General features: G+C 39.7%; 1 protein-coding gene across 2 annotated transcripts in view; it reads right to left on the reverse strand.

Annotated features, from left to right (window-relative positions):
* Nucleotides 1-17,500, reverse strand: part of LOC138043079 (lysine-specific demethylase 3B-like) — a 56,131-nt gene that overhangs the window by 32,404 nt on the left and 6,227 nt on the right. The window contains exons 6-18 of one of the 2 annotated variants that reach the window (XM_068889192.1): nt 17,102-17,141; nt 16,777-16,834; nt 16,307-16,388; nt 15,515-15,639; nt 13,373-13,548; nt 10,047-11,175; nt 9,402-9,748; nt 8,386-8,461; nt 4,923-6,756; nt 3,483-3,530; nt 2,717-2,845; nt 1,570-1,610; nt 1,074-1,180 (exon numbers count right to left, since the gene is read on the reverse strand). In XM_068889192.1, the coding sequence (XP_068745293.1) occupies nt 1,074-1,180; nt 1,570-1,610; nt 2,717-2,845; nt 3,483-3,530; nt 4,923-6,756; nt 8,386-8,461; nt 9,402-9,748; nt 10,047-11,175; nt 13,373-13,548; nt 15,515-15,639; nt 16,307-16,388; nt 16,777-16,834; nt 17,102-17,141 (4,192 nt within the window). The remainder of the gene's footprint in view (nt 1-1,073; nt 1,181-1,569; nt 1,611-2,716; nt 2,846-3,482; nt 3,531-4,922; nt 6,757-8,385; nt 8,462-9,401; nt 9,749-10,046; nt 11,176-13,372; nt 13,549-15,514; nt 15,640-16,306; nt 16,389-16,776; nt 16,835-17,101; nt 17,142-17,500) is intronic. The other variant, XM_068889193.1, reaches the window with a different exon arrangement.

A 17,500-nucleotide genomic window follows, 5' to 3' on the forward strand; every position in this document is an offset into this window, starting at 1 on the left:
GGTGATGATATCTACTTGAATAACTAATTAACTAAAAAGATCATACAATTACTTGTAATACAATTGGTATATAGGGGTATACATGGGTATACATGGGTATATAAGGGTATACATGGGTATATAGGGGTATACATAGGTATACATGGGTATACATGGGTATATAAGGGTATACATGGGTATATAAGGGTATACATGGGTTTATAAGGGTATACATGGGTACATAGGGGTATACAGGGGTATATAGTGGTATACATGGGTAAATAGGGGTATATAAGGGTATACATGGGTATATAGGGGTATATAAGGGTATACATGGGTATATAAGGGTAATCATTGAAATACATTATCAATAGCTTATATTTAAATACATAATAATAAGGGATACATGAAGTACTTACCACTTCGAACGTAATTTGCTCCCAAAAAAAAAGGGATGAGAAGAAAGAACTACACAAACTTAACTTATCTTAGGCTTTCCAAAAAAATTTTGGAAATTTTGCTGATTTTCACCTTCAGTTCTCCTTTAAATTCAGGCCTAGGGCTTTTAATAGTTATTTTAAAATAGTTTTTTTTTTATCAATGCTTGAATACTGCACTCTTTTATTGGACATAGTTGGCTTTATTCATTATTCTTCTAGTGCGAGAACGAGGACCGCGAGAGACCTGACGTCATCACATTCGAAAACCCTGTTTTCGTGTGGACGCAAGCCGGCATTTTCATAAAAACCCACTCTAAAGAGCGTCTTTGAAAACCTTCTTTTATGGTGCTCGAAAACACCGTTTACGAGTGGATGAAAGGATAAAACATCAAAAATATGTGTGAATACTGGACAGACCCAAGGACCAGGCCATGTGTCGTGCAAATCACGCATGGATTTTGTTGACACTAAACGCCCATGGATATTGCTTTCAAACAAGGCTAGGATATTAAGCCATGTTCACTGAGTTTAACTGGTTTAGTTGGTGTGAACAGGATTCTTCACAATTACACCAGCAACAATTTAACATTTTTCCACCCGAAGGGAACATATAACAGTTCAAATGTCGTTCTCAAGCTTCTCCTTTTTACCAACCTTCTAAACATGTTGAATCTGCAGAATTCAAACCCAGTTTTCTCGTCTTGAAAATCTCGGCAATCCCTACACTTGGGCAAATGGGCAAATTCAGCACAGACATGATCCTAGACAGAAAGACGAATTAATCGTTACATGACAGTAACAACTTAATTGTCTAGAATTGGAGCTACTTTCAAAGTGTTAAAAAATGTTGTGACATCAGTGTTCAACCAAAAACAATTTTGCAGATCTGTCAATAGGGACTGCAATACTACAATGACATAACGTATGACTAGAATGAAATAAACGGAACTAAAAATACTACCAGTTGTTCGTGAAATTTCCTAAATGACCTATTTGAAGCTCCATTTTCCTTATACGAAAAAACTATCTATGTATTTCTGAAAATGAGATGCACAAGATCTCGATATATGATTTTGAACGTTTAAACTTTGAGTTGGGTTTCAAAAATCGATCCTTACTTACCTACGTTGTGACATAACAGTTAACGTACCTGAAGAAAGTACTGCTCTGAAGTTGGTGACACTGAATCGCCTGGAAAGTACAGACGAAGACGAAAGAGTTCGTAAAGACATAATTATTACGACGGCAGTAGGCACTACTTACTCACAGCGCAACAGAAAAAAAAAAGTGAATTTAAGTGAAATCATGAACGCCCGGCAGAATTATGCGCCGATCATTTTATTCGTTGTAATCTTCGTGGGACAAATTGGGTAAACACTTTTAAAGACCCCGTACACACGTACCCCGATATTTTTTGATCCACAACTTTTTCTTTGCGGATTCGCCTTACTTCCACACGTATCCGGCAAATCCAGCATGTGAATCCGCAAATTTTGCAATCCGCTCTCCAGAGTAGAAGTTTTTGAATACGCAAAGAATTTGGCATTGTGTGGACAGTCGAATCCGGATACTTTCAAATCCGAATGATGTTACAAACTCAAAAATATTTACCGCGTAAATATTCAAAACGATAGGTCAACGAACTCTTGTTATTACCTCTCTTGTTCTTGGATTTCAAGTGTTAATCTTGGCTACCGGTATGTTGACTGTGCACTACATATAGTTTACGTCATAGAAAGTGCGGCGTACGGGGTTTTATGCACGAGTTGTTTGTGTCAAAAACCCGAACGAGCGAGGAACGAGCGAGTGAGGGTTTTTGACACAAACAACGAGTGAATAAACCCCGTACAAAGCACTTTCTATGTCGTAAACTGTTTATTACACATAACATGAGAATTTTCATTAAAATAGTTTTCTGAACGCGAATTATAAACAAAAACTCACTAACAATAGAACCAAATGCAAATTTAATTTAATTCAATAACAAAGTACGATTTGCACGATTTGCACGAGATGCACGAGTGATTGGCATGGAAACGCCTTTACGCTATCGTTGATTGGTTATACTTTCACATGTGAAATAGCTGTACGCCATTCTGATTGGCTGTATAGGCCTTTTTCACATGTGAAAATAAAGCGTATAGATTTGTACAAATGAGCTTTATGGAATAAAATTCTCATGTTATGTGTAATAAATGTGTATATCAAACGGCGTCGTTGCTTCACAAGCATAACAACGGCCATTCAAGGATTTTTTAAGACGTACACAAACCCCCTGCTGATGTGTTGTTACATACCGTCACTTTCACTACGTTTCTTGACTCTTTTCTTCCTTTCCCTTTTTTTCACTTCCCTTGTTGCAGGTTCTCTCCTCTTTTTTTGCTTTTCCGGCTTCGTCACAGGTTTTAATTTTTCATCAACACCTCCTGGAAAAGAAAAGCCTAAAAAGCGTTACATTTATTTTCTGAATACATCAACTTTGTCGAAATAAGCAGGCACCATTGGGGCACGACAAAGTAGTCGCTTACCGGAAAGATCAACAAAGCTAAAATTAGAAACCAATTTATTTGATTTTTTCACATTGCGAGAAAAGTATAGTACAGTGCAATTGTCAATGTGTCTCATGTAATTCAAATCACCTGAAATTTAAACCGAACAAAAACTAGCAAAACAACGTCAACCTGAAATCAAGATGCTGTATTTACATTCCTACTCAGTCGTATTCGACCGCTTAACAACCAATCATTTAATGATTTACAAACGATCATACTTGATCATGTCGAACGGTCCCATATCGGAAACAGAAAACAAAAAAACGTGTCAACTTTGGGTATAAAAAGTGGTCGCGGTCTCGAGAGAGCTCTTGAGAAAAAAAAAGGTTGTTTACAAAGTGGTCGCTTACGAGAGGTGGTCGCTAACAGAGAGTGTGTGAGGCAATCACAGGGATTCTGGGTTTACGTATTGCTAAATTTTACGGCTGGGTTGTCAGAATTCCTTTGAACATCACTCATGCAAAGTTACGTTATCTTTGACCATCACTCAGTAACAAAACGGTACTCGTACCTTTAAGAGTGAGCTCCGTTATGTTGCCATCCGAAATTTCTTGGCTTTCTGCCCAAGAACAAAACAAACAAATTTACATTACAATGCTACTGTTTGTGAGCTGGGAAAGTGTTATGAGGAATTGAATTTTCGAATATCCCTAGCTAGTCCACATCCAGCTCTAATAATAATGTAATGACACGCGTCACTCAGACAGAGCGAGATGTGATCCCGAAATCTAGTGTCCCTAGGTTTGACTGCCCACTACAAAGTATACCCTTCTTCGTAAACCAATGTTTTCAGCTCGTCTCTCACGGATCTCGAAAAGCGAAAAGCCATTTCCAAAGCTAAATCCGCTCGTTTATTCGTTCAGGAGGCAGTGCGGCCCAATGGTTAGGACGCTTGCCTTTAAGATCCGGGGATCCCGGGTTCAAGACACGTTCTGGCCACCGGTTGAATTTGTTCCTGGTAGTGCCTGGTTTAACTTCTCAGCTGCACTTCTAAACAGCCAACTAGCTTGCCTCTGGCCACTTGGGATTCTTAACAGCTGTTGTTGAATGTTCTGTTCGACAGTGATTGTGTTTCATAGACCCTGAAAAGCCCCTATGGGGAGTGGTCAATTAAGTATGTATGTAAGCTCCAAACAAATTCCCCAACTACTGTATATAATTAAACGAAGGAAGCCTGAGAACAGACGTAGGCTCCCATATCCAATGCAGTTAATGAACAGGACAACAAGTCAGAGGATGGAAGACTTAAAATTAATGTTTTTAAACAAGCCAGGTGATCTGGTGACGTAATTTGGAGGACTGGGAAGAAAACATTTAACGCCGTATCCCACAACCGCGCGCGGCCTTACGTGTTGTTTTCAAACTCCCTGCAGTATTTCCATCGCCAAAACTCAACAGATCATTCCGTGTCTACCACATTTCATGTTACTGAATGAACATTCAAGTAGACCCGACGAGACCTATCCTCGCTTGTGCCATGTTGAATTCGAAAATAAGGCCGCGCGCAGTTGTGGGATACGGCGTTAAAATTTTTCTCCCCAGTCCTCCGAGTTACGTCACCAGATCACCTGGAGAATATCTAAGGAATAAAGTCAAGTCACGAATATAAGGAATTCCAAACGTAAGGACGCCCTTGGATCTGAACTATTTCCTATTTATTCAACAAGAGTCATCTTTCATTTTTGCTGGAGAAAAAGTAATGGCAGGTAGATAAATGCCAAGCTTTTGCTTCGCCTTATGCTTTGAAAATTTAGTAGGGTTTGTTTTACCCCAAATATGAGCGAAAACTGTCGGGATTTTCGAGAAACGCTCGACTGGAGTTCTTGAAGAATTCAACCACTCTACTACTTGCATTGTACACGCCTTTCAGGGTACGTTTCACATCATTTACACGAAAGGCCTCTGAAATCGCTCGCTGGCTACGTGTACATTCACTGTATAAACCACTCACCTTCGCCATTATAAATGACAGGAATTTCTTCGTCCAAAACAGAGTCCACAACTGACTCAAAGCTACTCTTGTTCAACGATTTATTCTCGGCAACCACAGACGAATCGGCAGCGTCATTTTCATCAGCCATTGTAACTTGTCTTTTAGATTTCAGTAGCTTTTTATTGGCTGATATCTCTCGAATTCTCTCCTTGCGCATGCTCACTTTTTCACTGTCTAGTATCGTATCTTCAAACTGTGCGTCAGGAGCATTTTTTGCAGTGGGACTGTGATTGACTGCCATTGCTTCAACTGCTTGATCAGCCACAAAACTGACAGAATTCACAACTCCATTATTTTCAACTTCCAGTTCTAAACACGGAACCGAATTTTTCTCGAGTAAATTACTTTTCCGTCTTTTCGTTTTCTTTTCTTCCCATTTTGACTTCTTGGGTGGTAATTTTCCTTCAGCTGTCGGCTTTTTCCTTGACCTTTTACCCTTTTGGGAACACAGTTTTTCAAGTTTATTATGTTTACTCCCCCCTTTTGACATGGGTGGGGTATTAACCAGTGTGTTGCTAAAATCTTGTTTAATCGCCACTTTCCCATTTTCTTGAACTAATTTCTCTATATTTACCTCCGAAGACTCGCCTTTGTCCATCTTAACAACTTTACTAAGACCGGAATTGTCTTCAAAACTGTCCTCTTTGGCACAAGACTTCCTCTTGGTTAACTTCTTGGAATAAGTTTTAACCTCTTTATTAGAAAACAAATCGTCATTGTTGTCAGAAAAATTCGAAGAAAACACTGAGAAACAATTTGTTAAATGTTTTGATCCTGAACTCAAAGCAGTTTGTGACTCTGACGGTCGCGGTAACTCTACAGAAGTTGAAGAGTTTTCGAGCAAAAGATTTTGCTGATTTTTTTCTGTTTCGTTTTCTGCAGGCTCAGATCCATCACAAACCCTATCCAGTGAAGAACTTCTGAGTTCCCGCGGAGATTCCTCTTTCTCCGAATCCTTTCCCAATGATTTTTCCAAGCCCTTTGATGTTGTAAGCCTCTCTTTCTCTTTCCCAAATGAAGTTAATTTGTGTTCGCTTGTTTTCCCTCTTATTTGCGTGTATAATGTCGACATTTTGTGGTCTTTTTCCTTGGTATCGCCTTCCGATGCATTCTCATAGCCTGTAGTCGCATTCGTTTGTGCTTGTTTTAATAACGGATCGTTAAACAAAACTCTTGCAACTACAGTGTTGGTATTGTCTGCTCCAACACCTTCCACTGATGTAACTGACATACTGTCAGAGTGATTTTCATCTAAAGATGTTAATTCGCCATTGAGAACTATTGTGGAATCAATATTCTTGGCACCAATATTTGGCCCTTCCTTGTGATTTGTGTTCAAATCCCCACGTAAAGGACTCCCAGGGGAAGCCTCGTTTGCAGTGTCTCGCGCATGCACCTTGGCGCTCTCACTGCCCAACAAGGGAGGCGACACACCTGAAATTATGTCATTTTCCTCATTCTCTGCTGGACACTTTTCCTTTGCAGAGTGAGAATTCACACGACCTGAATTTCTCGGAAGATCATGCAGCTTTTCAATGAATACTTGCACAGATTTTGTAAAGTTTTGATCGACCGAACTGTTCAAGATTTCTTGCACTCCAGAACTATTACCTACAGATGAGCCAGGAACTGGACTTTCAGTGAGTGTATCAGGTTGCAAAGCTGATGTTCTGAGAGGTTGAATCTCCTTTTTCGACGAACACAAATCCTTATTTTCCGTTTTTGAACCTGTCGCTTCTTTAGATTTTCTTTGCCTTTTTGTTTCAGTGGATGAAACTCTCGCCTTTCTTCCCTGAAACCAAAAAGGGCAAATTTGTTACTGAGCCTTCCAGATCCTGACAAAATGAATGAACTATTGAGAAGGAACTGTTGTAAAAGAAAAGGCCACACATTGATAATAAAACCGTTAGTAGGGAAAAACCCTGTACTGGTGTTTTTAAGAGCAGAATTATCTTAAAACTCTTGTTGTGCCAAGTAATGTAGTTACTTGCAGGTTGATTTATGATTTTTTTTATTTTTATTTTTTTTTTGGGGGGGGGGGGGAGGGGGAGGGGGTGGGGCTATCTTTCACCAATGTGGCCCAGGATCAATTCCCGGACTCAAACTCAAGATTGAGTTTGTTGGTCCTCTACCATGCTGCGGAGGGTTTTTCTCCAGGTACCAGTGTTTTACTCCCTTACCAAAAAAAAAACCAAACATTTCATTTGATCTGTCCGTAGTTCGACCAAAAAATCGGCCATTTTTGTAAATTTTGCCTTGGCCCCCCCCTTTGTGATTTCATTTGATTTCCAGTCCTGGCCCCAGTTATGCAAAAGGTGGATAACGCTATCCACCGGATAAATCACAATCCACTGGATAGCGCAATTGGCTTTGCTATGACTTATCCACTGGATAGATTTATCCGGCGGACAGCGCTATCCATCGTACGAACAACTGGGACCAGTACTGTATCCTCACAAGCCAGGAGACCTTTTTGCAGAAATTGCGGCCATTTTGAATTCTATTGTTTTGAATAGCTATTATGGGATGCCCAGGGGGCAAATACATATAAATTTGCCCCCTGAGCATCCCATAATGTCTTTCAAAACAATAGAAATCAAAATGGCTACCATATCTGCAAAAAGGTCTATTATCAGTAGAGCACTTGCAGTACTATGAGTATGTGAACCAGGTGAGTTTTAGACTTAAATCAAGTGATAATTATTACTATTATCATCATCATCATCATCATCATCATTAAAATTAATACTACTACTACTACTACAACTACCACCACTACCACCACCACCCCCTCCATTGTAATAACGACAACAACTACTGCTATCACTAATAATTTTAAAACATTGCCATAAAGTCTTTCCGGCATCGTTCGTTTGTTTGTTATTTAATTTGCTTAATAAGCAGGTTGAAGTTTTGGCAGGTCATAACACTGGGAACTTCATCCCATACTCTCCTCAAATAGTGTGTAGATCTTTGTGAGACGGAGCCTACGGTTTATAGTTCTTATCCAAGAAGACTTGAAAGTCTAACCATTTGCAAGTGTAATAAATCATTATTATTACAAAGGCAGCACTTTTTCCTCAGTTAGTTTAAGACCCTGAGTGTTGGTACAGCCAGAGTTAAACTCACAACCTCCTGCGTGACAATATTCCGTCGGTTTTCTTTGCCACAGTGTACGTAGGGCGGGATAAATATGACATCGACCCAAAGGGCTCAATAGGAATCAAACCCAAGGTAAAGGCCAAGAATACTAATCACTTGATTGTCAATATTATAAGGTTTGGCTGGGAAAATTAAAGACTTGGAAAAATCTCATTTAGCCAAACTATTGTATATAAACATGACAATGACTAAATGCATTTGCCTCAATTTCATAGGAATAATTGACAACTCATGAAAGAAAGAAAAAAAGTGCTTCAACCTTAACTGTCTCCTGTCTATTTAGAGCTTGAACATGTGTTTGCAAAAGCTTTTCCAGAACAGAGTGTGGGGAGCTGCTATAAGAAAAATAAAACCGGTTAACTTGGATTAAATGTTGGGGCACACTGGTAAGCACACAAGATTCTTCACTTGTCTTTAGGGTCATTAGTTTAAAACCTGCCATGGACTTTGTCTGGCATTTGTATACCTGGGCCCGGTTGTTCGAAAGCCGATTAACTTAATCCAGGATTAGCGTAAACTTTTGTTTTATGTTTTCAACTTTTTGATGAAAGTTTCTTTTCCTTATTTCTGTTTTCCAAGATTAACTTATTCTAATGTAAAGTTTTGCCGAATATCAGCATTAAAAAGCATTTGGGAGTAGAGAAATAAACTCCTTGGTTATTTTTTAACCTGGGATTAGCGTTAATCGGCTTTTGAACAACTGGGCCCTGGAACAGTATACAAACACAAACCAAACTTGTGTAAGCAGCAATCTGTTGGAGATAGCGCAAGGATGGTCTCCCATCCCAAGGTTCAGTTGCTTCATGCCTCATGGAAAAGCCTCGTTTTCAGAGCACATTTGGACCTTCTACACAGGTTTGGACCCGAATCGAAAATGTGGACACCAAGGGCCTTTACTGGACCCCCTTTGCAGATGTAGACCACCACAATGTGGGGCTGGAGTTCTTAGAACTGATTTTAAACAGTTGGCCTAAGCAACTGATTGTAGTAATGAAGGTTTAGTTAAGGGCCAGGGTCATAACCAGATACCTTGATTCAAGGAACATGCAGACTTAGGTTAGCACAAAAGGCTTACTGAATCAAATAAAGAATATTATTGTTTTAAGACATTCAAAATCCTTCCTGACACCACTTTCCATGCGCGAGGGACTTGAAGATGCCTTGCACAGTTCTCACTGTTCTCTCTCTTACATAATGTACAACTGGCAAGAGAATAAGCATGTTCAAATGGGCAACTTTCAACAGAGACAACAAGGCAACACCAAAAAGACAAACCTTCTCCGTTCTTCATCAGTAGTTGTTACTTTCAGCTCAATCTCAGCAGCCTTCTGGCTTGCCTGTTGCCTGGGTGCTTCTAACGAGACTGTTGCTTCACATGGCAGGCTCTTAGGTTTCTCTGTGCCTTTACTATAAGATGATTGAACTGGGTCTGATGATGTTGGAAGATAGTGTACAGTGAAAGAAGATGCTGATGATGGAGGAGATACAGATGATGATGGCGATGATGGTGAGTTTTTTTGAGGTGATGAATTGCTGGTTTCTGGTTTGGATACTTGATTATGCACAGCATCTTGTGAAAAAGATAGAGACTTTGGCAACTGGAGAAATTTCTTCAACTGCTCCTATAATGGATAAGCAAGAACAAGACAAGACAAGACAAGTTTATTCTTCCTGATCTATAATACAATAATTATATTACAATAATTGTAAGGGTAAGGATCTTAATTGTATTCCTACTCTTATCAATTTGTAGTATTCTTTTCCCATAATGAAGAGACGATGCCATAATTCAGCAATTTTAAGCCATCAGCTTCCAGGGCTTGTATCAGACTCACTAGTCTAGGGATGGGGAGGAGGCTTTGGGCTGATTGCTTTGGCCAAAACAGAGCTTTAACAAGCCAGAAGCCATCAGACACATACCTGACTCTGCTCAAGATACTGATGTATTCTTGTTTTCTGTCTTTCCTCTTCGTGTTGCTCTCCAGGTGCATAAGTCGGCCTATTTTGTGCTTCCTGTTGTTGAATTAGCAGTGAGTAAAGATCTTTGATTTGCTCTGGTGTCATAGTCTGCTGCTGAAGACAAGTGAAGCATGTCTGAAGCTGTTCTGGTTCCAGTCTTGGCATGAGATTTTGCAGTTCTGCCTTCTGGCGTTCCTGGTTTTCCCGCAGCTTTTGTTGAATTCTCTCTGGTAGTGTGCCAATAGCACTTCCTTCTTGGTCACCAATAGGATGGCACATGGAAGTTGCAAGCTGCTGCAAGTTCTGTGCTCGTTGATATTGGTGAAAAAGTTGATTGTAACATACAGCTAATAAATTTTGCTGTTCCAGTGTGAGGGGTGTTTGCTGAATAAGCTCCTGCTGTTGGAAAAAGAGCTGTAACTGATAGCATTGCATCTGATATTGATGCAAGAGATTCTGATAATTTTGATGCCACAGTTTGGTTAGAAAATCCTGTTGTTCCATTGTTGGCATCTGCTGTTGCTGCTGTAGTTGCAATGCATATAGATGATTGGGAGAAAGGTTGAGATGACCAATGGTGTGGGAATACAGATGATGTGGGCTCTGCACCCCAGAATGCCCCACATGATTTGGTGAGCACATACCCATATGCGCCATTCCAGATATTGGACTTGCCATGCTGACCATGGATGACATATCTGGGGATGAGCAGAATGGGTTGGATCTATAAGGGCTTCTGTTCACCCTGGCTTTTGAAGCAGGTGATGAGTTGTACTGGAGCAAGTTTGGAGATGCCTTGGGTGACACGGGTTGCTTGATCGAAGAACCTTTTGATGAAGTAGATGAAGGGGATCCCATGGATAAGCCTGAGTTTCTTGGAGACGAAGTGCATGCAACAGGTGATGTTTTATTGCTTAGCTGACCAGAGCTATAGACAGGTGTCCTTTGGTTTGCAACAGGCGATGCAACTGGTGAACCAGAAAGAGTTGACTGAAGTGTCTGAGGGGTTTGTTGGCAAGTTTCTATGGATGGCGCTGGACTGCTTGAAGAGTTTGATCTTGTGTTTCTTCGGGATGTAAAGGTTCGATTCCTTACAAAATGAAAACAAGATAAGTGTGAGAAATCCAGCTTTAAAACAACTGTCTCTCTTCTAAAGCATGGGATACTAGTTGGTGGAATTCCAGCAATTTACTAGAAATTTTAATCAATCTATAATATTCATTGTTGGGTTTTATCTGTATTTATGGAGCAAGGATGGTACAGTCGGTTAGTGCACGGCCTTGGTGCAAGAGGTCCCGAGTTCGATCCCTGGATCTCACATTCTTGTTTCAACTTCTTTCCTTTCAGAGTAGCTAAAGGAGATTTAAATACAGGTAAAACAGAGCACTGATGCAGAGCGGGGGACAAACTGTGGCTGTAACGTTTTAGTGGTTAAGCAATGCTGTTTGGCCTTAAATTTTCAACTCTCACTCAAAAAGGACATTAACTCATAATGCACTCATTGATTCATTGATGTTGTGCTAAATTATTAGCCAAAAAGAAAAGAAAATATTTGTGAAAAATAATTATTTAAAAAACAAGCCATACATGTAAGTTCTTGTACATTGTTTGTGCAACAGCTGTCACCAAAATACAAAATAGTTTACTGCAGTTCCATAGGGGCAAACTTTATCAACAAAAATATTGTTTGCTGATGAAGAATGAATTAAAATGCTCATTGGCTCATGCCATTAATTATTATTTTTATGAAATGTGATGAAGTTTGTTTCTTCCCCTGAATAGTGCACTTATGTCCACAAATGCAAGTACTGGGTCCCAAGGCAAGACAACGAATCTTACATGACAAGAGTAAATAGAAACACAACTATGAACACAGCAGAATCCTTCCTTCTCTTCATCCATGATCACGTGTGACAACTATTGGTCCCTTTACAGGACTATTCTTGAACTCTGTCCCCACCATAACTTCGTGGTCCAAACTGACAAGGGTTCAGTCTGAAGATACTTAAAGCCTGTACACTAACTGTTGTTCTTTACATGCCCATTTTGTTCAAATTGCAATCTTTCATCTGCTGTGGAGGAGAGATGTTGCCTGGCTCGCTTATGGTGGGGAAGGGAGATGTGGTGTTGCCTGCTAAAGGCCTGGCCAAACGCTCGCAACATTTCCACGCAACATCTTGCAACATTGTTGCATGATGTTGCGACATGTGTTGAATGGGGTGGCCAAACGCACACAACATTTTCATCATCTTCAACGCAACATGCCAACGTTCATGGGCTCCAGGCACCTGGCACGCAAGAAGTGGACCTAACGCCCATGCCCTAGCGCAACAATGTTGCGTGAACGTGGCCAAACAAGTACAACAGATCATGCAACATCCAAAATGTTGCACGAAAAATTGACCGTTTTCAAATTTGAGCCAACATCATCAAACATGTTGCAACATATCGCAACACAGTGGCCAAAAGTATGCAACATGTTGTGCCCAACATGTTGTGCCCAACACTGTTGCAAGATGTTGCGTTGAAAAGTTGCAAGCGTTTGGCCAGGCCTTAAGGGTCTGGGGACAAGCTAGGGACCACAACGAATATGAACCGAACACCAGTCAATTGGACGCAGGTGCAATTTTGATATCCAGCACATTTCCTATCTATTCCCTATCTATTTCTAAGAATAAGGTGAGCCAGTGTTTATTTTTAGGTCAGGGTAAATGCAGCACTTTCTCCTTACTTGAGGAACATTTGGGGGATACCTTGTGACATTAATTGTCAGTATTCCGAGACACAAGTGATGTTGAATTTGGGGAGAAGAGCAAGAGGACACTTCCGGACACTTATTGAAATCCGTATGCATCTACAGTTGTATTTCTGGACATATATAAAATAGTGAACTTGATGATATGGAATACATCTACTCTCATTGGGAACGTGAGATACCTGTAGTCGGTGTGTCATTCAGTTGATACAGCTGTATTTTCAAATTTATTAACATCTTGACACATTTGTTGAATAAAAACTATGATTTTGCCAGGAAAGTTCAAAGTTTCACAATTAATATTAGCAACATCTCTCTGCTGCCTATTCTCAAGGAATGTGCGCTTATGTGAAGTGCAGATACTGTTGTACACATTTATATGCATGCATGCACACTTTAGCTGCATGACTTTGCAAGCAACACACTTTTTACAAGCATTGTTCTGTTGTTCATGCACTTTCTGTACACAAAAGGAAAACTGAATAAAAGGTACCACTAAAAAAAATCAATAAGATTGAAAATAAATTATTACTTGGAATCAGCAGACTTTCTCCTTGCTTTGGTTGCAGCTTGTGCACTGGAAGGAGAGTTTGATGTGCTGGGTCTTGTACAAGTGGAGGCCACGCATACAGGGTAAGTTGCTGGAATAGAATCTTCAAGGCCACTGGAGTTTGAAGCTTGAGACAATCCAGCATAGAGTTGCCATGACTACAATCAGATGTCAGAAAGTGACAGTTATGGATGTTAGGGGCTAGACAATCTGTGAGCCACCGAGTCATGCAAACCATGCAAGCCTCGCACCCATTTCAAATAGTGCTGATAAACAGTATAATTATATTTAAGTCTAAGCACCCATTTAAAACGGTAAGCTTTCAGTAACAGTGTGACTCACATGACTTGCCATGTTGGCTTGCATGACTCGCAGACATGGCTCGCACGGCTCGAATAGCTTGCAGCCAGGGCTTGCATGACTCACATGGCTTGCTGGCTCGCACATTGTCCTCACTCTGGATATTACATGTCATGCATGAATTTAATATCCAAAAAGGAAAAACTACTGTTAATATATCGTATCCACACACAAAGCTGTAAGGGAAGTATGATTACATGTGATTTACCAAGAAATAAATTTAAAATACATTATTATAAGTCTTAGAACAGAACGCAGTATAAGGCACTTGTTCTAAAAATCCATAAAAATTTTGAAAGAAAGTTACATGTATCTGAAACTGTCCATGCTTCTAAATCTTGGAGATGCAGTAAGAGTGTTCTAGGTCTCAATCTTTAGGGAGTGGGAATGAAGTTTCTCATGTGTTTGAAGGCATAATGGGGAGTTCAAATTCCTGGAAAATTTCCAAAGATAAGAGAAAAAGAAAGAACAAAAGGAGGTACTGTAGGGCAGTCAAAAAGATTAACTCACTGTCTACAATTTCCTTTGTATTTTTAGCAATTCCCATTGATTACAGTACTGCCTAAAAGCATTGACCTTTTCCGCGTCACCCTGTCGCGACTTTCCCTTGGTATTCCCATAGCAGGCCAATTTTTTGCAGAGGGAAAGTTACAGATAGGTTCTTACAGCAAGTTGCCTCAGGGAAGTCAAGCGAGGAAAAACCTCAGTAATGAAAATGCCGCGGTGAAGTTGGAAAGGGTTTCCGTTTACTTTTTGTTTTGGATAAGCCAGATTACAATCATGATTGCGCACACTTGAGAGAAACACAGTGTAACCACTAGTGTTGACACTACTCTAGTGTCAACCCTCTGGTGTTTTGAATCCCTAGGGGAACACTGAACAATAGAAGTTTAATTAACTCTGGTGTTCATTCCCTAATGCGACTGCAACCAATGTTGATATCCCACCAAAGAACAGAAACTGTACAAGTTTTGGCTGGAAAGTGCAAACAGCAAAGAAGATCATAGCCGCTAGTCAAGCCTAGGTTGGCTTTTCTTTTTCCACGCAAAGAGAATTTCGGTAGCCAGATTCCAACAACATTTGAAACCTTCTTTGCGACAAATTTTGATTGCAGTGAGTATTTTGAGGACTTCTTGTGAACTGTTCAATCGAAGGTTCGGCATTGAAGACTATCAGTTGCCATTATCTGATGTCTAACTATTTTCACTATAATTGTGGTCAGTGGCCATATTTTTTAACCTAAACAAACAAAAAGACACAAGAGTTGGAGATCATCGCAGTTAAGCAGTTGCAAAGAAACCCTGAAAAAATCCCAAGCTAGAATGGGGATCAAACCCATGACCATACGATTGTACAGCACTGCTCTACCACCTGAGCTACATACATGTAAAAGCAAACTGGGAGCTGGTCAGTCATGAGTTCGAGCTATATCCCGTACGAACTGAAGAAAGGAATGCTACAGAATCACTCATACAAACGAACATTTTTGCATGAGAAGAGAGTTCAATTCCAGACGGATTAATTTGTGGCACAAACATGGCCACAAAAAGGCAATGTCAAAATCCTCAAACAAAAATAATTTTAATGCAGCTGCTCCATGCAATGTCCATCACAATCACATGAACCATCTTTTGTCCTTTCTTCATGCCCCCCCCCCCCCCACCCCACACACATCTCCCCTTCAACCCACCTTTCTACATGTACAGTCAATTTTATGTCTCTTTCTACCTATCTCAAGTTCCCACAATAACATGATTGCCATACCGTTGGTACAACAGAATTTGTTGTTTGAGTGATCGGCGCAGTGATAATAACTTGCGAGTGACGATGCTGTCTCATGGGTAGAACACGGACAAGCTCCCCTCGCAACAGACTGTCCAGCTCTGGCTCTAAAAAACAAAAAGATACTTTCACTTGTGTTTGAAAACTTCAACAGGAGTAAAATAATTATTTTATTCCAACACTATTACCAAAGCCATTTGGAAACGAGCAATTGAAATTACCCTTTATTAATTTCTATAATAATTATGCAGGAGTACAGTTCTAGATGCATGTAAATGTGTACATGTACTGTACCATACATTGCACTGCACAAGCTGTCTGAGCCATGGTAAATCAGCTCTATTCAATTTAGATTAAGAAGATTAAATCTATGTTCAGCCTAAATTACGCTGTACATGTAAGCTTACAGAAAGATTAGGAACGGGTTAACCTAGGGTTAGTCTTAGCTGTTATAGAGGACTACTAGCAATACCCTGCAGTGCCTCATATTGTCTAAATATTGCTCTTGCAATGAAGCTGCTACTGTATCTTAGTGCCAAGCTATTTTCTAGTAAATAACACACAAACATGTAATTATGCTACAGCTTACATTATTGTTTGGGTGTTTATGGAAATTATTTCCAGTTGTCAAAAAATGTAATGAAGGGTAAACCAACAAACTGAACATTGTACAGACATTGTTCACTGTCTGGCTGTTAAATTATGTATTTTGGGCCCCACCCTATTCCTCTAGTTTTATTATGTTTCTCAGCAACAACAATAATTATCTTATACCATTTGCCAGTAGAATAACTTGTACCAGTCTTGGATCAACTCTGTGAGTTTGCAATACAGTATCATCCATGACACTTAATACCTGTAAAGAAAAAAAGAGCCACACTAAGCATTTTAATTCAATTGAGTCTAAAATTGACAGTTTCAATTTAGTTTCAACCTACAGTGTAGTATGTCCGTACATGTACCAGTATGTACAAATATTAATTCTTCCACTTCTCAAAAAAGTTTCAACCATGAAAAATAACCACAGTTTTAAAAGCTTTTAAGGAAGCTATGCGTGTCTCAGAAGGGAATTAGCCACACAAAAAAGGACTGGTGCTCCCTCTTTTGATATTAATTTTTCCTTTATGGCTATGCCTACGGTTTTTTTAAACCAAAGTGGCTGGGAATACATGTACTTTAAAAACAGAGAAATCCTCATTAAAAAGGCCAAGAGGCGGGGGACAATTTAGAAGTACAGTACCTACCCTTGATATGAGGTCATGAGCAGTTATGACAGCAGAGAACCACTGCCGACAAGTTTGCCTAAAAGGAATGGATTAGAAGTTCTATCGTCATTAACTGCGCTTTGGAAAAAAAGTGGCTGAAAAGGAGAACAAATGAAGCTTCCACGGATGTGGTCGATTAAGTATGTATTAGGGAAGATACACCGAATATGGACTACTGGAGCACTGGGTCAAGTACAAGGTTGATGGCGTGAAAATACAAAGTTAAGTAACTGGACAACAGACTATGTACAACGATCAGAGCAGCAGTGCTATAAAAGCAACTAGAGGTTGTGAATGTACTCACCGATAAACCTTCACTCTGAATCCAGTAAGAGAGAATGGACCTAAAAAAGTATAAATTATAACAAAACATTTCTCACAACTAATTTCTGTGAACCAAAAACTGACAAAAGTTAACAGTGAATTGATTTTTTGGTAGACTGAGGGATAACAATGTACAGAAACACAATTCAATTAGAAGCTCGACTTTGGTTAACTCTATTTATAATATACAATGCAAAACTTTCAGTGTGTTGATTGGCTGTGCATCAATAATCCAAAACCGAATGCAGAAAAGTGAGATTATTGTGCAGATAGTTGAAATTAGCGCAATAAAGGTGAAATTTTTGCATGTACACCAGTATATCATCAAAAAGTAATCACACGATTTTTGTAGCGAAAGTCAGAATGAAGACTACAAATT

Source organism: Montipora capricornis, chromosome 3 (assembly GCF_036669925.1).
Source record: "Montipora capricornis isolate CH-2021 chromosome 3, ASM3666992v2, whole genome shotgun sequence".
Taxonomy (NCBI): Eukaryota; Metazoa; Cnidaria; class Anthozoa; order Scleractinia; family Acroporidae; genus Montipora; species Montipora capricornis.